The sequence below is a fragment of the Hypomesus transpacificus genome, unplaced genomic scaffold (assembly GCF_021917145.1).
Source record: "Hypomesus transpacificus isolate Combined female unplaced genomic scaffold, fHypTra1 scaffold_107, whole genome shotgun sequence".
Taxonomy (NCBI): Eukaryota; Metazoa; Chordata; class Actinopteri; order Osmeriformes; family Osmeridae; genus Hypomesus; species Hypomesus transpacificus.
The window spans coordinates 261,916-286,486 of NW_025813698.1; the positions used below are offsets into that span (position 1 = coordinate 261,916).

Genomic DNA, 24,571 nt, shown 5'->3' on the forward strand with positions numbered 1-24,571 from the left:
GGGTGTTTAAAGGACTCGTCGTGAGTCGTTTCTTTCATAAATGTCTTTTTTGGATCTCCCATGGGAACTGAGGAAGAAATGGACTGCAGAAGACAAGGCAGACTTCTTCAGTTGCCACACAAAGCGTCCTCACATGCCATCATCGTCTTACTGTATATTCGTTCTGACATGGTCTTATCTTAGGCTTAGGCCACAGAAAACCCATTGACCATTTCATTCATAAACAAGGTTCGTAAAATACAGAGGATTTTTACAGAAATGGGAACCACGCTGAATTGGGTAAATGATGCTCTAAATATACGTTTGTTTGCATGTACCTTCTCTACAGGTTGAGGTGTATTACACCCCTTTCCTTGGAATTCCTCATTGTGATGAGTGTTAAAATGGTGAACCCTCAGATCTCCTTTGATCGTGGGCTCACCCCCTAGATTACAAGGACATTGACATGTTCAGTATTGATATATCTTTTTTCTCTTACAGATGATAACGTAAATTCACAGAAAGGCCCCCCACCTGAAGGATTCATACTTGAGGTTAAACATTGACATCAGAGCTACTGTTCTACATTGGGGATTGTAATGATTTGCTGGAGTGAACCTGTTTTTCACTATAGCAAACTTTTAAAACTTTTTCATGGAAATATGGGTCTTCCCTTGGCACTTGTTTAGTTTTTCACAATATATGCTTCATGTTTTGGCTGTTTGCAATGTTTGGGACTACCTCATTGTTATGATCAGTGACCTATGCTCTTTTGTAAAGCTCTCTCTTGGAAGTCGCTTTGGATAAAAGCGTCTACTAAATGCATAAATGTAAATTTGAATACATTTGACTGTAAATTTGTCATACTAGCAAACATGTAAGTACACTGCATTCACACAGGCATCAGAACAATTAATCATAAGCTAAATTTCCAGAATTTGTTTAAAGGTAAAACAACGTCACTGACCTAGATGTTTAACTGGGGCTTTGACAATGGCTGAAACATTGTATGGGGGAAAGGTGGCTTTATGCGTGGTTTCCGGAAGTTTCTCCTTGAGTTGGGTCTTTGTCATGGTCATGACTGGCCGAGTGATTCTCATGAGGGTTGACAACTGGGGCTTGAAGCCATCTGCATGGGTGGTCAGGTAATTCACTTGCTTGGGGTCCGAGTGCATCTTAAAGTTGGTACAGAGCTTATTCCAGGCAGGGGAGCGAATCAGCACTCTCCGATGGTGGTGTGGATAGGAATCGACTGCATCGGTTACATACTCCCTGATATGTGCCAAATCCTTGTGTTCAACCTGGGCTGGGGGGGGACGCGGAATTGCACATCTCTTGGGAAGTGTGGCAAAGGAATGGAAGTCCTCCTCAACGGTTGTCTTGAATGTTTGGTGTGATCCATAGTTGCCATAGTCTTTAAAGGGAATGTGTGAGGACTTGTGGAAGTCCTTACCCGTTAGGGGAGTCTGGATCAGGGAACTTACAGCAGTAGCCATTGAATAGCACTTTTAAGAATAACACTGTATAGATCTTGGCTGTCTTAGCTTACACAAATATTACTCTCCTGTCATGTTCAGCCATCTCCTTGGAAAAACAATGCACTGTTGTGCCACACCATGGAAACATTGATGGACTGTGAAGAACAATGATGTCATAATCCTCTATTTGAAAATAAAGTCAATATTCTATTATAGCACCTGATAAATCAATATCACTCCAAAATTAACTTTCACATAACAGAAGTTTGACAGAAATAGACAATTTTAAGATCAAGTAAAAGTATTTTGAAATTATCCATGCAAGTTTAATTGTATGTGGTCATGAAGAAAGAAATGTGCTAGGAAGGCAATGAAAGTTATTTACCCATTCCATGGCATGCGAAGCCTGAATAGTTGGAGTGGGCTTCCTTCCATGTGTCAAGTGTCCATCATGCATAATTTACTATTTCCGTGGATAACCTTACAATATATAACCCACATTATCTCATGTTGCATGTTGTTGACCAGCAATGACTACAAAGTAATGGCTTTAGTAAACATGTGGCAATCATGCAGCTATCTAAATTGTGCTATGATCCCTGAAAAAAATTGTACATTTTAGACTTAATCAGGGATGCCAACTTAAAAAAAACCTTGGAGTGAGATGTGGTGGGGACAACCAACATTTTGCTGCTAACAAAGCGAATGCTTAAGAGTTATTAACGAGTTCCAATTGTCATATAAATCATGACGAATTGACATCCAACTAATTTCCATAAAAAGTAAAAACACATTCATGCGTTTCAAAACACCAAGTAACAAGGCAGTGCCAAAAGAGGTCATCTAAATGAACACGTACAAACACATATTTTCAGTCTCTCAACAGCAGGTGGCAGTAAAGTTCACGGAGGTCACAAAAGAAGAGGATGTGATGTAGTTTTCCTTCCGCCTCCCTCTGTCTCTTTTCGTTGAGGCACAGCTATCGGTCGGGTGGGTACATAGTTTGTCCACAACGTCTTTACTAAAACTCTTTATAAGACGATTTAAAAATGTCTCTTCGACATTCTAATGTCATCGCGCTACTGTGGGAGTGTCTTCTTAATAATTTTGTTGGAACGTTTGAAACCAGAAAAATCCCATAACATGTTAAAATGTAATCTGCTCAAGTGAGCATGTGGCGGAGGCCTTGTGATAAAACACATTTGATAGCTGCTAACGTAGCTAAACGGCTGTGTGCTAACTATACCCCACAGAAAATATTTTTTAATATTTGTGATTAGTTGGACAGCACATGTTGTAAAACTGATGGGTAGTTTAAACTAACGACACCACACGCATAGCATTATTAGCAGGCGAAGATGGCTAGCCAGGGTGTTGCCAGTTTACCGCTGTGTTCGACGACTAGACCGTAAACTAATAGGAAGTTTATCTCCACAGTCTGCAAAGATGCAGATTTTCGTGAAGACTTTGACGGGGAAGACCATCACCCTTGAGGTCGAGCCCAGCGATACTATCGAAAATGTCAAAGCCAAGATCCAGGATAAGGAAGGTACGTCATATTATTTTAATAGCCAGGCATTGCATATCATACCATCTACTTGTATGAAACTTTGGACTAATCATTTGGTTTTGTTATAATGTTGGGAAAACCTGTAAGATTAATTGGTTTTCTACAGGTATTCCTCCCGATCAGCAACGTTTGATTTTCGCTGGCAAGCAGCTTGAAGATGGACGCACTCTGTCGGACTACAACATCCAGAAAGGTAAGTGTGCCTTGTCAATAACGTTCTTAAGTCCTTCGACATAACAGCTTAATAGAATAGATTTATGACCATAATTTTTTTCTGTTTTTAGAGTCCACCCTGCATCTTGTGCTGCGTCTTCGTGGAGGCATCATTGAGCCTTCTCTTAGACAGCTGGCCCAGAAGTACAACTGCGACAAGATGATCTGCCGCAAGTATGTCTCATCCTCTGTTTGTGTGCTTCAGTTTTATATTAGATCAACACCTAGGTGTACATGTTAGGTTTAAACTCTCACTCCCATACCTGGTGTCGAGACGGCAAAGTGTCAATGAGGTGTGGGATTCAACATTCTACCAATTAGGCTTCTTTCCCTAGACCTAAAGTGCTAGTTCAATTAGTTTAGCAATTTGTTGATTTGGCAACTAATACTAGAAAGCAAGTGATCGATGCGAATGCCGCTTTTACAGGAGTAATCTAAGTCTGGCCTGTTTCATGTTGCAGGTGCTATGCACGTCTCCATCCTCGCGCTGTCAACTGCCGCAAGAAGAAGTGTGGACACACCAACAATCTGCGCCCCAAGAAGAAGCTGAAGTAGACTGTTGTGTTGGTGCCTTCGGTGGGCTTGATGCAGAACTGTTCTGATCTGTTAAATAAATGGTAAAAAGACATCACCTTGTTTGTCATTGTTATGTAGGGGTGGAGGGTATTGATCAGGACTATACGGAGGAACAGTTGAAAGGAAACCGTTTTAATGTATCTAGTTGTTGGATGCAAGCATCAATAGAATATGAGCAACTGTAAATGTGAGGCAGTGACACATTCAATGGAAAGATCCAGTCTCCAGTGAAGATGAGCTGACTCAGTGTACTGTCCCAATTATGTAGTTAAGTTTAACATTTTTACCTAAGCCATACCAAGTGACCACGAGACAAGATGTGAGATGAACATGATTCCATTTTAATATTCATAAACAAGTACAAATGTTCTCAAGGTTGAATGATCCTTTACTACACTGGTTGTTTCAGTAAGACAACTTTCGTTTGCAAGACTGGTTAAATCAAGGGAGTGAAAATGTGTACTGGCTTTAATCATGACTTGGATGTATTGAAGTGTTTTGAGGTATATCAATATACTGGGCTGTGTGTAAAAATACATACCCAAAGGTTGCAATTTATGAAAAAAGCAAATTAAAACAAATGACTACCCTTAAGCCAGTTTTAATACAGAATGTGCTTTTCCAGGTGCATGGTAACAGAACATCTTTGGTACTGCATTTTGTGATGTGACTACAGTATCAATGTTGAACATGGAGATCTCATCCATTATTTAAATCTGTTCTTCAACCCTGGTCCTCAGAGCCCCTCTGTCCTGTTTGATTAAAATCTCCTGCTCCATCACACCTGATTCAAATGAATGGGTCGTTATTAGGCTTCTGCAAAGCTTGATAACGACCCATTCATTTGAATCAGGTGTGTGCAGGGAAACATCTAAAATATAAAGGACAGTCGGCTCCGAGGACCAGGGTTGAAGACCGCTGATCATGAAGACACAATGCATACTGAAAATGAGCGCACAATTTGAAGAAAAGGGTTGATCAACAAAACATCCCACATTTTGATGGTGTGGAAGTAATCCACTAACAGGCCAATCCATATTTAATAGATCACCAAAAAAAGAAACACAAGGGCCTTTGGTGACACGCAAGCTTTGACCTAGGGATTTAATTGTGCTTTTCCAGGACCAATACTATGATTAGTATAGCTTATTCTAGAACAATTGCACTTTATTTGTACCTACAATAAAGAACCATTAACCTGAAGGAAGGCTTAGATCAAGTGGAGATAAGTTGCATGTAGATTGTGCTTGTTTGTAAGAGATCAAACATTATCATTGAATTACTGTAGCCTGGAGGACCCGAGCTGAGCTGTTGGTCTGGTTGAACAGACTGGTATTGAAACAAGTCATAAGTACCTGGTTTCTAACTACTTGTGTTACTCATAACTCATACTATTGTACACTAGGCAATGCACATAACTTCTATTCCTTGGCAAATTGATTTGCTGAGCTCATGCAGTTTTTAAATTGTGTATCCTTGGTGATCAAAAAAGTGTCTGCATTTTGAAGCAAACCCTTTGAAGAAATCACGGTGTTAGTATTATTATGGCAACTGTTAGTGTAATAATACATAGTGTTTGACACAATCATTTGATAATACTGACAAACGTAAACAATAACTTGGTACCTACAAGTGTAAGACCCAAATATAAGGTAACCAAATGAACTTCAACATACATGTGGCTAACACCTTATGTATTCCCTGACAGTGGTTCTCAACCCTGGTCCTCTGGACCCCACGTCCTGCATGTTTTAGATGTTTCCATGTTCCAACACACCTGATTCAAATGAATGGTTGTTATCTAGTTATGCAGAAGCCTGCTAACGACCATTCATTTGAATCAGGTGTGTTGGAGCAGGGAAACATCTAAAACATGCAGGACAGGGGGTCCAGGGGACCAGGGTTGAGAACCACTGCCCGATGAAACCATGTGTGAACATGTCCTTTTAGTCACCTGTACGGTGGGAGTAGTGTGTGTGTGTCTTGACAGCGCTACAGCAGATGTTTACCATTCCTTGTGGAGTTTCCACGTTGTTGTCACGGTGACGACAAGCCATGATTGCAAGGTGCCACTGCTGAGGTGTGCTTGAGCTAACAACATTCAGAGCAAGCTTCCTTGTCAGTCAAAACTCCTTCCACTGGGTGCATCTCAATAGCCTTAAGCAACTTCCTTTTCTTTCTTCATCTGCACTGAGCACATGAACAGAGATGAGTCATCGCTAGCTCCTGATAGATATTCTCCATGCTACTTTCACCTTTCATGCCTTTTTTTTGTGTGTTTTTTCTTAGATAAGTACAGATGAAGGCAGGGAAGGCAATATATTCAGACTTTTTATACTATGGTGGTTATTTGTCAATGAGCTTGGCCAGAGTCTGTCGCAGGTCATTCAGGTCGTAGATCTTCACGTCAAGGACGTCGATGACCCGGCGTAGCTCGCCCTCTGTCTGCTCCCTCTCTTCCACTGAGGAAGCCAGGGTCTGTTCCGCGCTGTGCACTTGCTGCTCCAGTTCTGCATTCTGCATCTCAATCTCCTAGAGCCCGGGAGAAGATCCAGAAGTGACATTAGGGGAACAGATCATTTAGAGAAATGTCTGTTTACATATGCCATTTCTTTCATTGAGTCACAGGGAATAAAAAAAGGAAAAAACTAAACTAACAAGGATATCTATTATGTATTTGGTTCTGATGCATTATTCATTGTGACTCGTATTTTTGCCATCATGTGGGGGTGTCAGATGGCTGAGCGGTTAGGGAGTCGGGCTAGTAATCAGAAGATTCCCGGCCGTGCAAACGACGCTGTGTCTTTCACCCTACTTGCCCCGGGGGAATGTCTCTGTACTTACTGTAAGTCGCTCTGGATAAGAGCGTCTGCTAAATGACTAAATGTAAATTTGTCCCCCCCCCCCTTCCACTCAACCATCCGTCCAAGCACCTGAAGTCTCTGAACAGCCTCCTCTCTCTCTGTCTCCAACTTATGGACATCCAGTTTCTTGCTCTGTAGATTGTGAATTTCCTAAAAGAGAGCATATATGGGTGATCATTTCTTCAATAATGCATTCATACTTATCTTCCTTCTCATTGGTTGAGATATTTCTTTCTACAAATAAATGTAGAAGATGTGTCGGGTCACATCAAAGGATGGATGCAGTTTGTTGTCATTTTAGTACCGGTACTTGCTAAGTTATTGATCCCCAAGGGGAAATGGTGGAACATCTCTAACTTAGTAAAAGGTGGCCACAGGGGCAGTGGAAAGTGACTTTTGAAAGTGAGTCAGTCTGGCTGTATAAATATGTACACATGAATGATTTAAAGAAACTGATTTGTATTGTTATTCTGTCCTATGTAACACAAGCTCACTACAAAATAACTTGATAAAAATGAAACTGGTTTGCCAATATTTATGTTAATATTTTCTTCTTGTCAAATTGAAAGGTTGAGTGACAGTTGTTCTATGAAACCAAGATTCTATCAATCAAAGTAATACACCTTTAATCAAAGCAATTTCCTCTGACCTACATTACCAAAAGGCTGCACAGTATGCAAAACATAATCTGAAGGGCGTTTTGTGAGGAAGGTGAAAAAGGATTTTAGATTATGCAGTTAAGTTGGTTGTGTGTGTGGTGGTGGTGGTGGTGGTCTTCAATAAACAGTCTGATTCAACAGTTCTTTCACCAATGACTTTCAAGTCCCTTTTAAACGATGTGCTCACTTCGTCTTTAGCTTTAAGAAGGGCCTCCAGTTCCTCCAGGGACTGAGTGAGTTCATCCCTTGTGCCTCCATCACTGGGCCCCAGCTGCCCGCTCTGCACCTCCAGCTCTGCCACCTGGAAGCACACAAACATAAACACCCACCTGAGTACGTCAGAAAACAGGAGAATACCCCGCGCCCTGCAACAATGACAACTAATTAATTTTCATTCGCGATTCGCTGTTGCTCATCCCAAGCGGTCAGGACATCTTTAATGCCAAATGTTCAAAAGATCTCAATGTTCCAGACTTTATCACCATGGATACCTTTATTTTATTGTCAGAGGGAAGGGACATTACAGGTGTGGGTTTCTCTTTTCATTTGACCCATTTCTATGCTTTCAGCATACAAAAAGGGACAAACTTATGGATTGCAGTGTCACATACTAATGTAATGAGTGAGAGTTTTCCTAAATGAGATCACATCATCATCAAAGGGAGTCAGGTGGCTGAGCGGTGGCTGAGCGGTGGGGAATCGGGCTAGTAATCTGAAGGTCGCCAGTTCGATTCCCGGCTGAGCCAAATTACGTTGCGTCCTTGGGCAAGGCACTTCACCCTACTTGCCTCGGGGGAATGTCCCTGTACTTACTGTAAGTCGCTCTAGATAAGAGCGTCTGCTAAATGACTAAATGTAAATGTAAAGGCAGAACACGTGATATGTATATATAGATATCTATATATATCTATATTTTTTTCTAACCATTACATTCTCTCCAATCCTCTCCTCAACAATGTTTCCCCTCCAACCAGAAAAGTCCACGGGTCAAATGAAACGTAATGACATGCGCTCACACACAACATTTGCACCACTCAATCTGCATCTCTTAGCACGTTTTCAAGTGGAATGTCAAAGAGCCTCTTTAATACCGTGCCATCCATCCATGCAGGATTAAGATGCTGTAGGGGGAAAACACACACTGCCACAGGAGCAAGCCCCATCTCATCAAATCCATATGAGACATCTGCCCTCTAGGGATCTAGCTCCAGCAAGCACTGGCAGAATGTTTGGTCCAATCCACAGTGAACATGTTGTAAGCGCACAGACATGGCAGTGAAACCCTTTCCCTCCTCAAACATATGGAAATGTAGCTCTTTTAAAATGTTTACGCCCATATTCAGTTGATTGGGATGACACACAAACCAAATACAAGTAGCAGTTCAAGTCAGACAGCTGGGTAATGCAGCAGAATATCTGGATGAACCGAGCTGGAAAGGTTTGCAAGCCTTATGCTGGCATTTGGGAAGGAAAGGAAACAACAGATGGGTTCACAAAATCATGTGTTCCATCTCCCCTTCGTTCTACACCGTCTGGAGTTTCGGGTGTAGGCACAATTTCCTCGTCCTCAAGTGTCAAGGCAAGGAGTGAGAGGAAGGGCCAGGGACAGGAGCCCCGCTGCAGTGTCACAGACATCCCATAATAGATCAAGAGAGCCCCCCCCCCTTCAGCACAGCAAGAAAAGTAAAGGGCACGATACAATGCAAGCCTGGAGAGGGAAAGGAGTTCTCATTTAGAATTTGCCCGCAGTTCTCTCGGGTGATTTGTCATTCTCTTCCTAAGTGGGGCAAGAAGTGGGGAGGGGGGGAGAGAAAGGTGTCCTGTACTAAAATCGCCTTGCTAAACCCCCGTGCCAGGCCCTGGAGGCCTGCTCCATTTCCATCCACCTGGTTGACTTTGTTGCAGTTGAGGGATAGCCTCCGTCTGGACCAAGATGGATGTTCTCCCTCCGAGCAAAAATAGGACGGTTCTCTGTTGACAATCGTTTCAGCGCAGATGCGCTGAAACGATGTGGTATTATTAATTATTTCTGGCTGCCTGGTAGATAAACCTTGTTAATCTTGACCGACGGGGACATTTCTGACTTTTTGAATTAAAGATAGAAGTTATGCATGAAACTGGTTTCACGGTCAGACTGTTGAGGCAAGTCAACAGTTATGCTCTCAAGATGGAATGAACGTCAACAACAGAATTAAACATGCCATTCTGAATGAACTCCACTTACTAGTTGAATGAAGTGTTCAAACTTTGGTATTATATATGACTCATGCCACCACTGAGCTACTCAAAGTTGTGATTAAGAATGTCAGGTTGATCCCCATACAAAGATTTTCAGATGTATTCTGGCCCACAACCTCTGCCAAACCGTTTAATTCAAACGATGTCAGTCAATGTCATTTAAACTAAATAATTCACATTTTTCTTTTCTTTTTTGTAAACTTTTCCATTCAAATCCCATTGTGTGGAGGAGGGGTCAGGGCATTCAGAAAAAGCTCTGGATCTCCGTCTCACCTGATCTCGAAGTCTCTCAGTCTCTTCCTGGTACTCAGCCAGCTGTTTCTTCCACTGTTCCGCACCACTGTTAGCCTCATGCAGCGCCGCCACCAGCTTAGCATTGCTGTCTTGCAGGGTGAACAACTCGGCCTCAAGGTTGATCTCACATATGGACCTAAGGAGAAAATGGAGGAACGGTTTCCCATTTAAAAAACAGCAGCCATTGTTTAGTTTTTTTTACCAACAAGAACATCTATGTGCAGGACGACTTCATCTCCATAGCAACAGCATGTCAAACAACTAAACCTAATTATCAGAGCAATGAAATTGGGAGTAAGAGGAGTATTTGTATGAGCATATACTGGAATGGGGCACAGACTGGTGTGAAAATGTTTGTGTTTTATTCTCATTAATTACCATGATGTTAACCAATGCTCATATGACTCACAGTGGTACACTGTCAGTAGCCAACTGTCTGTGGGTTAAAACTCCCACGCACACTGCCTCCACAACAAGAAAAAAACTAGGGCCTTGGGACATGGCTTGAGATGGCTAGTACACTTGCACTACACTTGCAACCCATACAAGATGCAGACCTTTGGCTTGTTGAATAGTATTGATTCTGTAATGTTTGTATTATGTAATATTTAGCATGGTGCTTTTTTCTTAGCTGCCACATTTATTGTGAATGTGTGAACTGGTAAGATTAGCACGTAGGCAAATCCTGTCAAACACATCGTTAGTCAAACACTTGTTAGGCTGAGGGTACATGTCGCTGTCTGCATAGATGTGTTTGTGTGGGTCTACTTGGCAGTGGCATCCACAGTGTTAACACATTCCACACCTCCTTGCAAGTCTCTATGAGAGAACAGCCGCAAAGAAACTGCTTCATACATGCAGGTTCAATTGTGGAGCACCTAAGCCTGCATGACTGGTATAGGGGGCTTGCTCTTATAGAACTAATCTGTTTCTTCTACCGCTATGCACTGTGTCGTCTAATGTGGCGCTGGGTTCAATTATGTGAGACAGTTTCTCCATCTCCTCAACCCAGGGTGGGAAAACTAAAGTGAGCCCTTGTGAGCGTGATGTTCCATTCACTTAGGCCTCCCTATATCTGATTCTCATGTTAAAACACGGTACATCATTTGACTTTGTGCACACGTTTAGGCTCGTTTAGGCTTTTGTTTGCTCTCAAGCCAGTGAGTTTCTCTGTGCTGCTTACTGAAACGAGCACTGCCCTAGAAATTAGAGGACGGGAAACAAAGTACTTATTCAGACTTGTCATGCAACACAATTCTACTGCTCCTGTGACTAGGCAACCTAGATGTCTCATACTGTCATTTATAACTGCAACTGTAGTTAAATGGAACAATATTAAGAAGAGACTAATCATGTGTGATGTCTACTAGGTTTTGGAAGACTTAAAAGGGAGACCTTTTCCATCCACAGAGTTATTGTAAAAAAAATATTGAAGTGGCTATGTATGTGTGTGGATATATATGTAATATAATTGAGGAATGTATGTATGTATATATATATATATATATTCCTCAATTACACAATAGCAGTAGATCAACCAACTCTTTGGATCCAGTACACACCATACACTTTATAAACACATTATATACACAGTATATACACATTCAACCCTCCACCCCCACCCAGCCGCCCACACCCAACCACTCAATATGGATGAGTGGGCCCCACGTTCCCCACCATACCCTTCTGACAGCATCTTCTTGATGTGCTCCTTCTCTGACGTCAGCTCCATGTCAGCGCTCTTGCTGCGCAGGAGTTCCCCAGGGCCGTTCACCGTCAGCAGGGGAGGGGAGTGGCGGTCCTCGGAGAAAGCCTGGAGGATCACACAGGGACGTCAGAACCGCAGCATGGAAACGGGAGCATCTCTCCAATCTCCACGTTTAAACATCATCATACAGGGAGTCAGGTGGCTGAGCGGTTAGGGAATCGGGCTAGTAATCTGAAGGTCGCCAGTTTGATTCCCGGCCGAGCCAAATTACGTTGTGTCCTTGGGCAAGGCACTTCACCCTACTTGCCTCGGGGGAATGTCCCTGTACTTACTGTAAGACGCTCTGGATAAGAGCGTCTGCTAAATGTAATGTAAATGTAACATTTTCCTAAGTGTTCCTCAAAGCCTGGACCCTGAGTGAAGTTAAAGAGAACTCAGTGTTGGATCTTATGGGTTGGGATTCTAAACTTCCACTGGCTGAAATGGAAACCATGAGTAATGAAATGAAGTGTTGGCTGTGTGTCTTGGCTCCTTATCATCCGTTGTGTTTTGAAGAAGGAGAGAGACGCTGACTGTTCTGTCTTTCTTTCCAACTCCCCTGACTGCCTGAGAAATGCACAACCAATTCAATATTCAAATGGTTATTTAGCGAGTACGAAACTGGTGTGACAGAAAACTCTAACATCACTTCTTCCTGTAAAATATATCTCTTGCTCCAATGCGACATGAGAACATTTTCTGAATAGATGTTTTATTGATTCATCTGACAAAGACCCAATTTTAAGCCTATTCGTTTATTCTGAATGCTGACAGGCATTCATATCAGCCAGACAGCTCATCAAAACAAATAAGCTAGTCTGGGACAGAACTCCATGAGCCCAAAGCTATTATGTCTCTCTCAGCCTCCATATCCGTTGCACAGGTTCAAAGTTGAGCATCTAAGCATGTGTGGGGAGCAGCTGGCCACTATTACTTTGTAGTGCATGGAGCAGCATATGGCGTCTTCACTTTGGAGTGATTTAAATTCAAAGGCACACTGGCCAAGTTACAAATGTTGCCCTTTATTTGCTTGACAGTGTGTCACGGTAAGCTGTTTATTCAAATGCTGTGTACACAACTGAAGCACAGTTGGTCTTTCGCAGGTTTGCTAGTTTGTTCTTTTGAAGGTTTCATAGTTCGTTACAAAAGGGGTCAAATGTGACACTATTAAACATGTGCTCTGTGACAACAAACCGGCCCTATTGATGCCTCCTTTGTTCAACTGTATCTAACAGGCTTTTTTGAAGCTTCTTTTTACTGCTGGCCCAAATCAGCAGGATAGCCATGGCTTATTTGCACAGCAGCAGCTTGGCTACAGCATGTTTACATGTTAGCATTGAGACTAAGGAGAACCTTCACTTCAGATCCTGCTTTCTGAAAACCCACCACAGCTGTAGTGTAAACGTGTTGGTGAACAGTTTTTTTTTCTTCCCCCCTTCCTGATCCTCTGTGGCCAGATAGAAAACCAAACTTGAGCCTGACAAACTCAAAGTGCATCGCTGAACCATTACACCGCTGCACTCAAAAAAGCCTCCATTATTAATTCCCCTTCTCCGACTCTGGCTATTCCCCCCAAGGAAGTTGTTCTACTTGTTTGGCCCCGCCGCTCTCTCCCTCAAACCTTACAGACAATATTGGGGGAGAAAGAAAAAATAATCTACAGTAGAACTATATGGCATTATTCAAAAGAAGAAGGGCTAAGTCCAAAGGGGGAAGAACCAGAGAATCAAAGCTTAGAGGACTCCACACCAAAGTCCTTCAAGCAAGGGAACAGAGATCCCTATTTAATTATTCATAGTCTGATTCATGTTTAAGTAATATGTGGTGGAATTACACATTTGCCACTCATTTTTATTAATGTATTCCAAGCGGAGAGAATGTCAATATAAGGGTGATATCTCTCAGCAAAGTAGCGATATGTAGGGCCTTTCGATATATTACTATGTTGAAATGAGTTTCTCTTTATTTTACACTGTTTCTACATGTACTAGAACTCTCATGTCAACTTATTAATCACCCTGCTCTGTTCATAATTAGTTTTCTGATGTGTGCAAGGCTATATGGGGACAGGTACAGCTGTACTGTCTGTGAAATGCAAAACTAACTAGTCTCAGTCTACCGTACTGTAATGCATTGTTGATTACAATTGGATCTCCCCTGTCCAATCAAAAATTCACAATGGAGACCATCTCGGAATGTTGAGGATGGGTCTTTCGGAGTACAGGATGTGGCGTGCTTGCTGTGTCAAGAGGGGTGTAACAGACATAGCACTCACCTGAGAAAGCTGGGAGGGGAGCTATCCCATGATGCATCGGGAGCAGGGGGAATTCATGGTGGGAAAGGAGAGTGGAACACATAAAAACAGAGCTCATAAACTGTTTACATCAGCACAATTTTAGTGGGTGTTTAGTTTCAAAACACAACAATAAATGACATGCATTGAGGGATCACACATTGCTACGGTCGACGGTTGCAGATAACTCTTTACGTTCTGATTTCAGGCTGTTATTAAATATTAAAGCGTTCTCTACATATATTCGGAGAGCTTTCAAACTTACATCTATGCACTACGGAACATCAACGCTTTTACTTATTAATACGAGACTTTGTCCGACCAGTTTCTCTTGCTTCATAGCTTTTAATGCCTTTTATTTATTTTTTAGGTTGTATGCCCTTTTTTCACTCTGACAGGGGGACTGCCAATAGAAACTAGCCTTTTTGGTTATAATTGGGTGCATTTACATTTTAACGTTCATGAATGTACATTGGCCCTCTTGATCAAATAAATTACATTGAAATGTTCCTGTTTATACGTCCTTGGCCTGAATCAAAGGCCAAACCGGCTTTAATAATTCATGAGGCCCAAATGTAGGTCTGTATTTGACGCACCTTCATGTGCTCTTTGTGACGTTACTTTTGCGTCTACATCTTATTAAATATGGAACGCTGAGTCTAAGGACATCGTGTATGGCACTGGATCACAGAGAAGCATGTATCCTATCCTATGTGCATTTGATCAAACAATTATGAGCATAAATACATTGAATGTGTCAAACAAGATTGAAAAGACTGTTGATGGCAGGCATTAGGACCCAGCCCTGCGAGAGAATGGCAGCACTGGTGGGGTGGAGGAGGTGTGCACTGATTCATCCATAAGGTGATTCGTTCAAGAGTGGCAGTACAGTGCTGAAATAAAACTGTCACAAGACACTTATACCCTATTTACTTCAACAGGGTTGTCTTCAAATCTAAAGCTCAACAGCTGAAAAAAGCCCAGCTCCAACCGGCATTGAATTGATTTATTGATTAATATTCAGCCTCTATAGAAATAAGCAAGGGGCATGCTCACTCGTGATTGGGACTTGCCATGGCGATGAGACACGGTTTAGCCTGTGTAAGTCCATGCATACTGTAGCTTGGTGTGCAAACAAACAGCCTGAAAAACTGCCTGACAACAGCATTAAAAAAAGCCAGGGTTTCTACACGAGCAAATGGTTAGATATTTATTCTCACAATGTCAAAAAACTCGAAACAAATCAATGAGCACATTGTTAATTTTGATTGCTAGAAAAAAATCTGTGATGGATTCGGCCTGCCTGCATGCTGCTTCTAACCCTTCAGCCTTCCCCTGGTGTTCTGATTATGTGTGCGGTTGTGTGTGCGGGTGTGTGTGTCAAGAGGGGTGGGGGGCCTCAATCAACTGTACAAAGAAATACACTGCAGAACGTTTCCTAGGTGACCTGCAGCAGTGTGATCTTTGGCCACAGGAGACAAATAAATGTTTCCACACGATTCCAAACACAAGGCCCTAATCATGTGGTCAGTGAAACGCAACACACTGGACAGAACTCCCTGTGAACAGATCAACATTCGCATCAGTGTATTCCTTTAAACCTAGAGCTTGTTATGTCAGAATACTGGACAGGATAGCTATTGTATAACTGGACCAATGAGGAGGCAGTACCACGCAGCAGTACAATGGAGAATTTCTTCTCCGGGAACAAGCTCTACTCAAGAAAATACAAATTCTGCCTTTTGTTTAGTCAATATTCCTCTTCCTCAACTCCTTCCTCTCACAATTCATTCATGTTGATGCAACAATGAAATTGGTCTGGCACTTATCAAACAATGGATTCCAATTACTTTGCAACAATAGGACATCAAAATGAAATGGATTAGAGATTAATTCAGGTCGTCTCTAACGACAATGAATTGAACAACAATGGTCCCCAGAATGCAATTAGTTAGCATTTACATTGCTTTCTTTTTTTAATTGGCTCATAAGCCAATCACTCACTCGTTACTATTAAAATGACGGAAATGATATAACCTCAAAGAATGTAAGACTTTTTTCTGATGTACAATTTCAGTCCCTCCTTCAACTGACATTTAGATGTTATCATTTCAATCAAGAAAATCCCCCACATTGATGGAACAAAGGCTGCTATTGTCAGTCCATTTCAACAGCGGCCTAGATTCTTTAAAAAAAAGCACCCTCGCTTTACAGATGATCCCCCCCAACCCCTCGGCCCCAACCCTCCCTCCCTCTTGATCCCAGGAGGTGAAAATATCACAGTCCCTCAGTTTACCTTGAAATGAGCATTTTGTACGCTCTGAGTCCCAATTTTTATGCATGAAATCCCTAATAGAGTGAACCAAATGTGAACATTATAGGATGCCCAGAAAGAGCGTACACCTAATCCCCAACGCGTGTTATAAGTGTTTTAAAATGTTTTGTGTGTGACTGCATGGTTACCAAGTGGAGTGCTGCTAAAGCTTCATGCTCTTTACTGCTTAGTGTGACAGGAAAAAAAAAAACAGGTGAAGTTCCGGCTCTCACCTGAGGGGCGGCGATGTTCAGAGCGGGGTTGGCCAGTTCAAACTTCTCCTGGGATTTTTCCCGGGCTAATCGAGCCGCCTCCTTCACTTCCTTGAATTGGTCTGAAAACTAAAACAACAGAAGAGCAGATAGATATAGATATCTATACAGTATATATATTCACGTTACATTCCAGTATTAGACTTGTCTTCCGGTATTGTGTGTAACATTTTACACAGATTTTCTTGAAATAAGTTGATTGTTGTTTGTCCGTGGACACTGCCTTACCTGCTGAAGCTGCTGTTCTGTTGCAAACCCCAAGCCATACACAGTGTTGGCCCGGCTGTCCGCCCACTGGCCGAACTTCTGTGACGTCTTGGTGAAGGTCATGTTGGGGGTCACGGTGCTGTTAATGATGGCCTGAGATGAAAGAAGATGGTGGAATAAATGACTGTAGATAACAGCCATGCAGATGAAACGCAACAGGTCAGGTAGAGAACATTTTCATGTAATAGCTTAAATGAGATATACATAAAAGGATTCATTTTGTTCTTCTGTAGGCCAACAGAAAAAAAATCTGCTGCTCCTTTTCAACAAAAACACTCAAAATGACCTTTTTTATTTGTGGAACAAGAATCAGACAGGACTATGAATGTCTCTCTTTGGGATGCTCATTAGCCAAACAGCCAGGGAGATGATCTGCTATGAAAGCAGGTGCCCCTTCCACATCAAAGAGACGAACTTACAGTGCTACCTCCCTCCAACCCGACACAGGTCTCCACTAATGGCGCGGGCCCCATGGAGACCGTGCTGTCGAGTAGGCCTGTGTGAAATGTGAGGAGGATGATGAAGGGAGCAGCGTGAGTGGAGCGAGAGAGAGAGAGAGAGAGAGACAGAGAGCGAGTCGGTGTGGAAATGCATTCCTTTCACCTTGGTGCCTCCAACGCTGATGATGCGGTAGACACTGCGGTTGGCATCGAAAAAGAAGGAAACAGTGACGGCGTGCTTGCTGGCGGGGAGCCAGTTGCGTTTGGTGGCCGGGTCAATCTGGAACACGTGCGCACGGGCGCTGAAGATGGGCTGTTCCCTTCAGGGCAGAACAAACAAACAAACAAACGATGGGATAGGTATAACAGTGAAGCAGTCTGATCAGTTGCCTTGTTTTAGTCAAAAGCAACAAGGTGAAATGAAGGACATTTACAGTATGTAGGGATTTTATACATCAATCTGTTGTCGATCAACTCAACCTGTCAATCAGTCTGTTTTCTATAACCAACAGAGGACCATCATACACAACTGTAGGTGTGACTACCATACAATGGTTCGTATTCATCTGCAAATTCCTTCTTTAAATCCAGATAGTCCCTTTAATTGTCAAACGGATGGTACGTTTCATTGTTTTGAATTGCCCTAGGACGTTCCCATGGAATGAGGCCAAGCCATCTGTGTAATGAGCCTATCAATGGATTATAGTTTGAGACTTCCTAAAGCAACAGTCTCTTTAATTGCGTGTTGATTTTTTATTTGAAGAAGAGAGCCAGATCCATCAATTAAAATGAGATGCTGATGGTGACTCATCTGCATTAAGTGAACACAACTTTACCCCACTAATAGAATTCACACAATGCTAACAAATGTTGTGTACCCCCCCCCCCCCCCCCCCCCCCCCCCCCCGCTATCCAATTGGATATGTATTGATATTAATGAGTCGTGCCACAAGGCCTCTGTGTGCTTTGTCAAGAGAACAGAAATAACAAGGGGATATGCCGATATGAAATAATACAGGCTGACCATTCTCCATCTGTTTTACATAGCAGTGATGTGATTGTTCTTTCTTAGCTTACTGGGGCCAATGAGAATCCTCTACAGCCAAAAGCAACGCAAGTGTAATCCTCCAGTTGTAGTCTGGGAAAAAGATGATTACTCAATAATACACCCTAAAAGCATCTTACCTTAGTGTAAGATTATACTGATCTTAAAATGGTACAATAACAAAGACGGGTAATAGGTTGTATTGCATTCATTGTTTTTTAACCATCTTTGTAAACAGCATAAAGTATACAGGTACATACAATCTGAAGACAAGTGTCTGTTCTCACGAAATGTCACCATCCTTTCTGACAGAAAGCTCTCTTAAATCACACAGAGCCAGGCGTAAACAACACAACTGAGTAATCGAATCTAAGACGAGATTGTTGGAAACACTATGCACACGGATGTCAGAACGACATCGCTTCATTTCAAAATGAATCTCCTGACCTAATTGGATGTCTTTGTGTCGAGAGGAAAATGTCAGCTGCCCTTTTTGGACATCTAGGAAGCTCATCATTCATTGGTCAGGTTTCATCATGTTGAGACTGACGCGCATAGATTAGCATAGATTAAATTCTAAGCGAGAGAGGCAGGAACTATAAAGCACCAGTGGGTATCCCGTAACAGGAACAGATCGAGAGTCTACAGGGCCTGGAGAAGAACTCAGCTGTAAAGAGGCCACATCTCGCGCTGTTGCACTTGTGAAGCCTCTTGACTGCGCCTTGAGTGAAATGTGTGTATGTGTGTGTGGATGAGTCCAGCAGAGGAGGGGGGCCTTGTGGTTAGAGCTGAGAGCAGTATTCAGTGCCAACTGAACGGAGAGGACAAGGACAGGGAGGAATACGTGTGGAGGAAGAAGGGGGGAGAGGGGGTTCAGGAGTAAGGGGCCTTCACTGATCGGCTGGCCTTCCCTACAACGCTAACTTCACGGGGTCATGAAGGACCCCTAGGGGAGAGGGGTCTGGCTAGTACACCACAATGAACCATTCACCCGCTGTCCTCCTACATTCCCCTAACATATAACCAGCCTTTGAACTGCCACTGCAAACGGCGACTGCTTTATCGTGTTGTGCTGCAGCCCAGACACAAGGTCACACTTCTCCACAAGGTCTAAATGCAGAGGGCCGTCCAGATAGATTATCACAGTTCTTTTCCAGCCCGGTCACATTCTCTCCTAGAGCCCCCCCCCTCCCCCCTCCCCCCTCCCCCCTCCCACCACATCTACAAAGCTCATTAGCCAACCATGCATGAACTGAATGATAATTGTGCAATTGTGTGCAGTGCAGAGATTTGTTTTTATTGGAATCACGTGTGCCATATATATATATATATATATATACACACACACACACACAGGGAACATCTTAATTGTTAAAATACGTTCTAGAAGAGTATTTGCACTAACAAGACAGGCCGTCACTACTAAATATGCAAAAAGGACTAAAAGGTCCTAGTGTGATGCACCACTTCTGTGCTTCTCGGATCCTGCCCTTTGCTAAAGCCATGTTTCAACAAAGCAGAGTTCAAAGGCTACATCCTGAGTCTCTACAGGAAGGTCTCATCCCAAAACAAGTATGCTGGGTAACTGATCCCCCCTCCAAAAGAGGGGAGGAAGTAAAAAGTTACAAATCATGTTAATACAGCTGCAGAAGCTACTGTTATAAGTGAGTCAAAGCTGTGATGTAATGTACGAGAGATTCTGTTGCCTGCATGGCCAGCAAGGTGAGTAGGACAGCTGCCAGTGGACAACTGGATGGAGAGACAGCAGGGAAAAGCTGCTCTGTTGGCTGTGGGCCCAGCTTGACTTCCCCACTTATCTATATTTCATGACCTCTTCCTTTCCCTATGCAGGCTTATATCCTATAGATTCAAATCAATGTTTCACAGAAATTCAATAAAGATGAGTGGTCGTTTCTTGTATGTATAGAATTCAAGTTGCAAGTAGGAATCAGACGTTTTAGGTAGATGGAAAAGGTCAAACTCGTTGTTTGGGACTAGACCTGGTTTTGGGGCAAACTTCAGACTGAGAAGCAGTCATTCATAGTCAGTAATAGTATTCCAATAAAAAGCTTTGAAATCACAATTGCAATCATTATCAACAGCACCATATGTAAAACCAAAGTGTGCAGTACATCATTAATAACTTATTCAAGTGTGATTATCCATGATCCTCTTTAAGGAGCGAACTGCTCAACTCAATCTCAGTCGATTGGACCCGAAACGGAACAGCAGATTGCACTTTTCTGCCACATTTTGGAGTTTATCCACACCGCACACTCCCGCCGTGACCCCTGGGTGTGCCACAGACACTTGTGTCATGGCTCGCTAATCCCTCTCACTTGTTTCTACGTCTCATGCTTAAGCTCCCTCTGTAATTCATCTCCCAAATCCACTGATCTGAAAAATGGCCCCCGATGCGGATCAGTTGCCCCCTCCAACCAGCCTGAAGATACCCATGAATTGTTTTGTAGTCCACCAAAGCTTCAAACTGCCAATTTGAGGTCCACAGCTATAAATAGGTTGGATAAATACATGCTGAGACAGCCATCTCTGCTGCAATTTAGCACTTGCTGTTAAGTGGAGTGTTCCCATGCTATACCTAAGATAGGAAACCAGTCAGATGTCTGGAAAAGAAATAAAGGCTGTTAGAAATGAGTTTTCTGTTATCCAAAAGACAATCCAAAACCTTCAGGTACATCATCTTAAGGTAAGTGTCCCCAACATACAGGATTTAGTAACGGTTCTATAAATATCAAACACACTCCCAAAAATGTAATATCGTCCTCTTATCTACACTGTAATCCAAAAAATGTTAAAATACACCACTGCGGCGGCCCTGATTGCAAGCTCTGAATTACCATCGTTGATGTTTTAAGGCATCTATTGTAGTGGCACTACTACAAATGGTAGTCCATTTGCAGCAATTTTGGATTATGGCTTAAAGGTCCTCTGGAAAATTGCCAATTGCTACATTTTGAGATCACTGTGTTTATTATGCCATGCAGGTCTTACACATGAGGTTGTGCAGAGGTCCTCTCTGAATTAGGTCGTTCTGCCACTCCTACTAAGAGCAGGTAGAAGTGGCACAGTATTTGTAATGAAAGAGTGGAATTTGCATGTATAAAAGAGTTACATTTACTGTAGCTCTCTTTCAAGAGTTAAATTCCTGTGACCCCCCCCACTGAGACTTGACAGACCCTCAATCCACATTCCTGTGACAGCGCAAGTGTCGGGCTCAGTTCAGCAACATGACACTGCACATCTAAATACCAAAATAGCATTGGAGAAACGCTAATTCATAGATAGTCAACAGCAAGTCTACATTTCAGCACCCATTAGGCCTAAATGTTGTGAAAAAGTAATTAATGTTCACATTTTGCATTAAATTAAGAGAACCCTGTAGAAATGTCTTGATGAAGCAGACAGACAGTAGTCACTGGGGACCTGACTATGGCACTAATTACATGAGGATTTAAGCTGTGCGCACACTCATTTTCAAAGGTCTTTTGATTGCAAACTTGTTCAAACACGCCATCTACACAGGACTCTTAACTTAATTAAAGGTCAATGGTTATGATGTGTCTGGCAAATATATTACTCTAATAAAGACATGAAGTGAGAAAAGCAAGTCTATAAGGCCAGAGCAGAGGGAACACCACAACGGCAAATCGAATCAAAAAGCCATAAAACAGCTAAATACAGTCAATGGAAGACAATTCCAGACAGTGACAGTAACGAGGGACAGTAACGAGGGACACTAATTTGACCACAAAATAAATCATATTTTGATTTAAATCTAAATTATAGTAAATGGATGACTTACAAAAGGTAAGTTTACAAATGGGTACACACAAATGCACACAAGTGCACAACCTTGATAGGGCACAATTATGGGGCAGGAGAAAGATTTGGGTGGATGAGAGAACAACTTGGCTGAAAGAGACAATGGGCAAGCACAACATAAAACGTGTCTATAATACCTTTCTTTGTGTAGTGGATACATTATTAGTGCTCATGGAAGGATCCTCTTCTGTGATAGAAAAAGGGAAAGAAGGTCAAAGCAACACTGAAAAGGTGTTTAACAAGTGGGATTGTGTGAACTTGTTTTCAGGGCCAACTTAACTCAATCGCAAACTAACCTTATGATGTTTTTTTGTTCAAAATTATGCTTTTCTTAGCACGCTCTTGGGATTCATCCCATTGTTTTGTTTTGTGTTCTAGTCAAGGATGTATTTAAGAAACTAATTATTGTCTGAAGAGCTGCTCTTCCTGTTACCTGCAGGCATAATTCAATAAAGCAACATCAATCTACCTTAACTACTGATGGTATCTTCAATAGCCTTAAGCACATCTTGACCTGTTTTATAAACATGAAAATATGCATTCTGGGGGGATCGAATGGACTAGGATCGTACAGGTATACACACGGCAAGAAGTGACGTCTGTTCACCGGTGTCCTGACAGAATCAATGATCAGTATCACTGTGAAAGCTGAAAAGCATTAAAACAGTTTACACATCATTATGGTGTGTGTGTTTGTGCGTTTGTGTGTGTGTAATACTAAGTAATACAGTGATACTCCACAGTTGACTGATTATTTGACTAAATCAACTCCATTTGTATCAGGGATGTCATTGAAATAAGGTCAACTTGTCATGGCAGTAAAATAGGACCAAATCCATTGATATAGTAATCCAAATATGTCGGTTAATGTGGCTAGATAACAACAGGATGCAATTTAAAAGGCAGTAATAAAATGTTTAAGTTTTCACAGCAAACATGCAGGCTATAGTAGTTCATAGATTAACGGATCCAACAGTAAAACCTGTACGGCGTAGGCCTACTGGAATAGTTGGAGAATACGTATCAAATAGGTAGACTACATTTATAGTTACGCACCACCCTGAACTCATGCAAAACTTCACTTTTTTTCTTCTTCCAAAAGATATTTAGAAGTCATCAGCATACGTTTTTCAAAATAATGAAAAAGCGATTAAACCTAACAAATGAAGGTTAACATATCCTACTGTACTCACCCCATGCTAAAGAAAAAACGTTGTGTCTATGTAAAATCCCAGTCTTATATTTTACGTAGGCTATATCAAGTCTTTTCTCTTCTGTCTCCGAGTGGATATGTAGGCTACAAATCGTCTCAAATGTCACAGCAAGTTTCTCGTTGCGTTACATATCTAACACCAGAACCAATCCACGTATATTTCTTTAGTTTGTTGCCGTAGTGTTTTTCTCAAGTGTTGTAGTTTTGTCCTTTGAAGTCAACTGCACAATTACAGCTTTCCTTTGTCCGTATCTCCAGCTAATCACGTCTTCCGAGTACTTCTCTAACCTAAAAATGTAACTTCTCTCAGAGAAAAACAATTTTAAATGCGAATGTATTGCAACCACTGATGACGGTCCTCTCACGACAGTGAAATCCGTCTGTAATCTTCACTTTGTTGTCCCTCGTTGCTGTGCCGATGTTAATACTAGTATCCCATTCAAGAAGCCTGAGCTGTTCAATTTGAATTTGAGATCTTCTTCGACACCACCTGGTGGTTACTATTCCACGTATCCAATTACGTTGCACTTAAAGCCATTACACGTGTGAAATGTTATTTTACAGTCATCTGCCAGCTGACGTGAAAGAGTGCTCGCCACATGTAATGTGGTTTGATTGTGTCTGGTAGACTAATGGAATTAAAATATCTGATTTCAAATGATTGATTTCCGGGATCCGCTCACAAGTGGCTGGTAGGTCGGCTTGGAAGTTGAAACATAAAAACGGCCTGTCAAGATAATAGAAGCCGGTCATTTCCAGATTTTTTTTTTATTACAGTTTTCAGATTGATTTTTTCCCCAATACTTACTGGAGCACACTAGTGCTAAATGCATTTACAGCAATGTCATAACATTTTGCTTCGAGAATATTTTTTTTGTCTATGTTTATTTCACAGAATTGTTTTAATCCGAAAAGCAAAGCAATCTTTGCTTTTCGGATTAAAACAATGTAAACTATTGAAATACAAAATACAGAATGTGGGATATAGCCCTTTCGTATTAGGTGCATGCACTAATCATGCTGTGCGTTGGCCTATTTCAGACCATTCATCTCAGTCCTTGACTGCAGTGTTAAAATCTGTAGGGACTGTTGTTCTGTGTATGAATGTACATTAACCCATCCACATGTGTGTTGGATGAAATAATGTGTTCTTAAATAGGCTGAGGCCATTTACAAGTTGTTATCTAATCAAACACACAGTTGTGATACCTTACCATAATAATATATCTAAATTAGGCCTTTATTTGGCATGCAAGGCCACATGGG

The 24,571-nt window shown here is 41.9% G+C and overlaps 2 protein-coding genes across 3 annotated transcripts; one reads left to right on the plus strand and one right to left on the minus strand.

The window, feature by feature from the left end:
* Nucleotides 1-2,343: 2,343 nt before the first annotated feature.
* Nucleotides 2,344-3,868, plus strand: uba52 (ubiquitin A-52 residue ribosomal protein fusion product 1). The gene is made up of 5 exons (XM_047050358.1): nt 2,344-2,447; nt 2,895-3,006; nt 3,134-3,220; nt 3,312-3,414; nt 3,702-3,868. The coding sequence occupies exons 2-5, from the start codon at nt 2,904-2,906 to the stop codon at nt 3,793-3,795; spliced, it is 387 nt and encodes a 128-aa protein (XP_046906314.1). The 5' UTR covers nt 2,344-2,447; nt 2,895-2,903; the 3' UTR covers nt 3,796-3,868.
* Nucleotides 3,869-5,666: 1,798 nt separating this feature from the next.
* LOC124487944 (homer protein homolog 3-like) lies at nt 5,667-23,767 on the minus strand. 2 transcript variants are annotated; one of them, XM_047050356.1, is made up of 11 exons: nt 23,286-23,767; nt 22,230-22,279; nt 17,368-17,524; nt 16,726-16,857; nt 16,459-16,566; nt 13,894-13,914; nt 11,554-11,684; nt 9,851-10,007; nt 7,527-7,640; nt 6,750-6,830; nt 5,667-6,348 (listed from the first exon to the last, which is right to left on the minus strand). In XM_047050356.1, the coding sequence occupies exons 2-11, from the start codon at nt 22,250-22,252 to the stop codon at nt 6,163-6,165; spliced, it is 1,110 nt and encodes a 369-aa protein (XP_046906312.1). In that variant the 5' UTR covers nt 22,253-22,279; nt 23,286-23,767; the 3' UTR covers nt 5,667-6,162. The 2 variants fall into 2 exon arrangements, with proteins under 2 accessions (XP_046906312.1, XP_046906313.1); XM_047050357.1 differs by lacking the exon at nt 22,230-22,279 and having other exon boundaries at nt 23,286-23,766.
* Between the last annotated feature and the right edge of the window lie 804 nt (nt 23,768-24,571).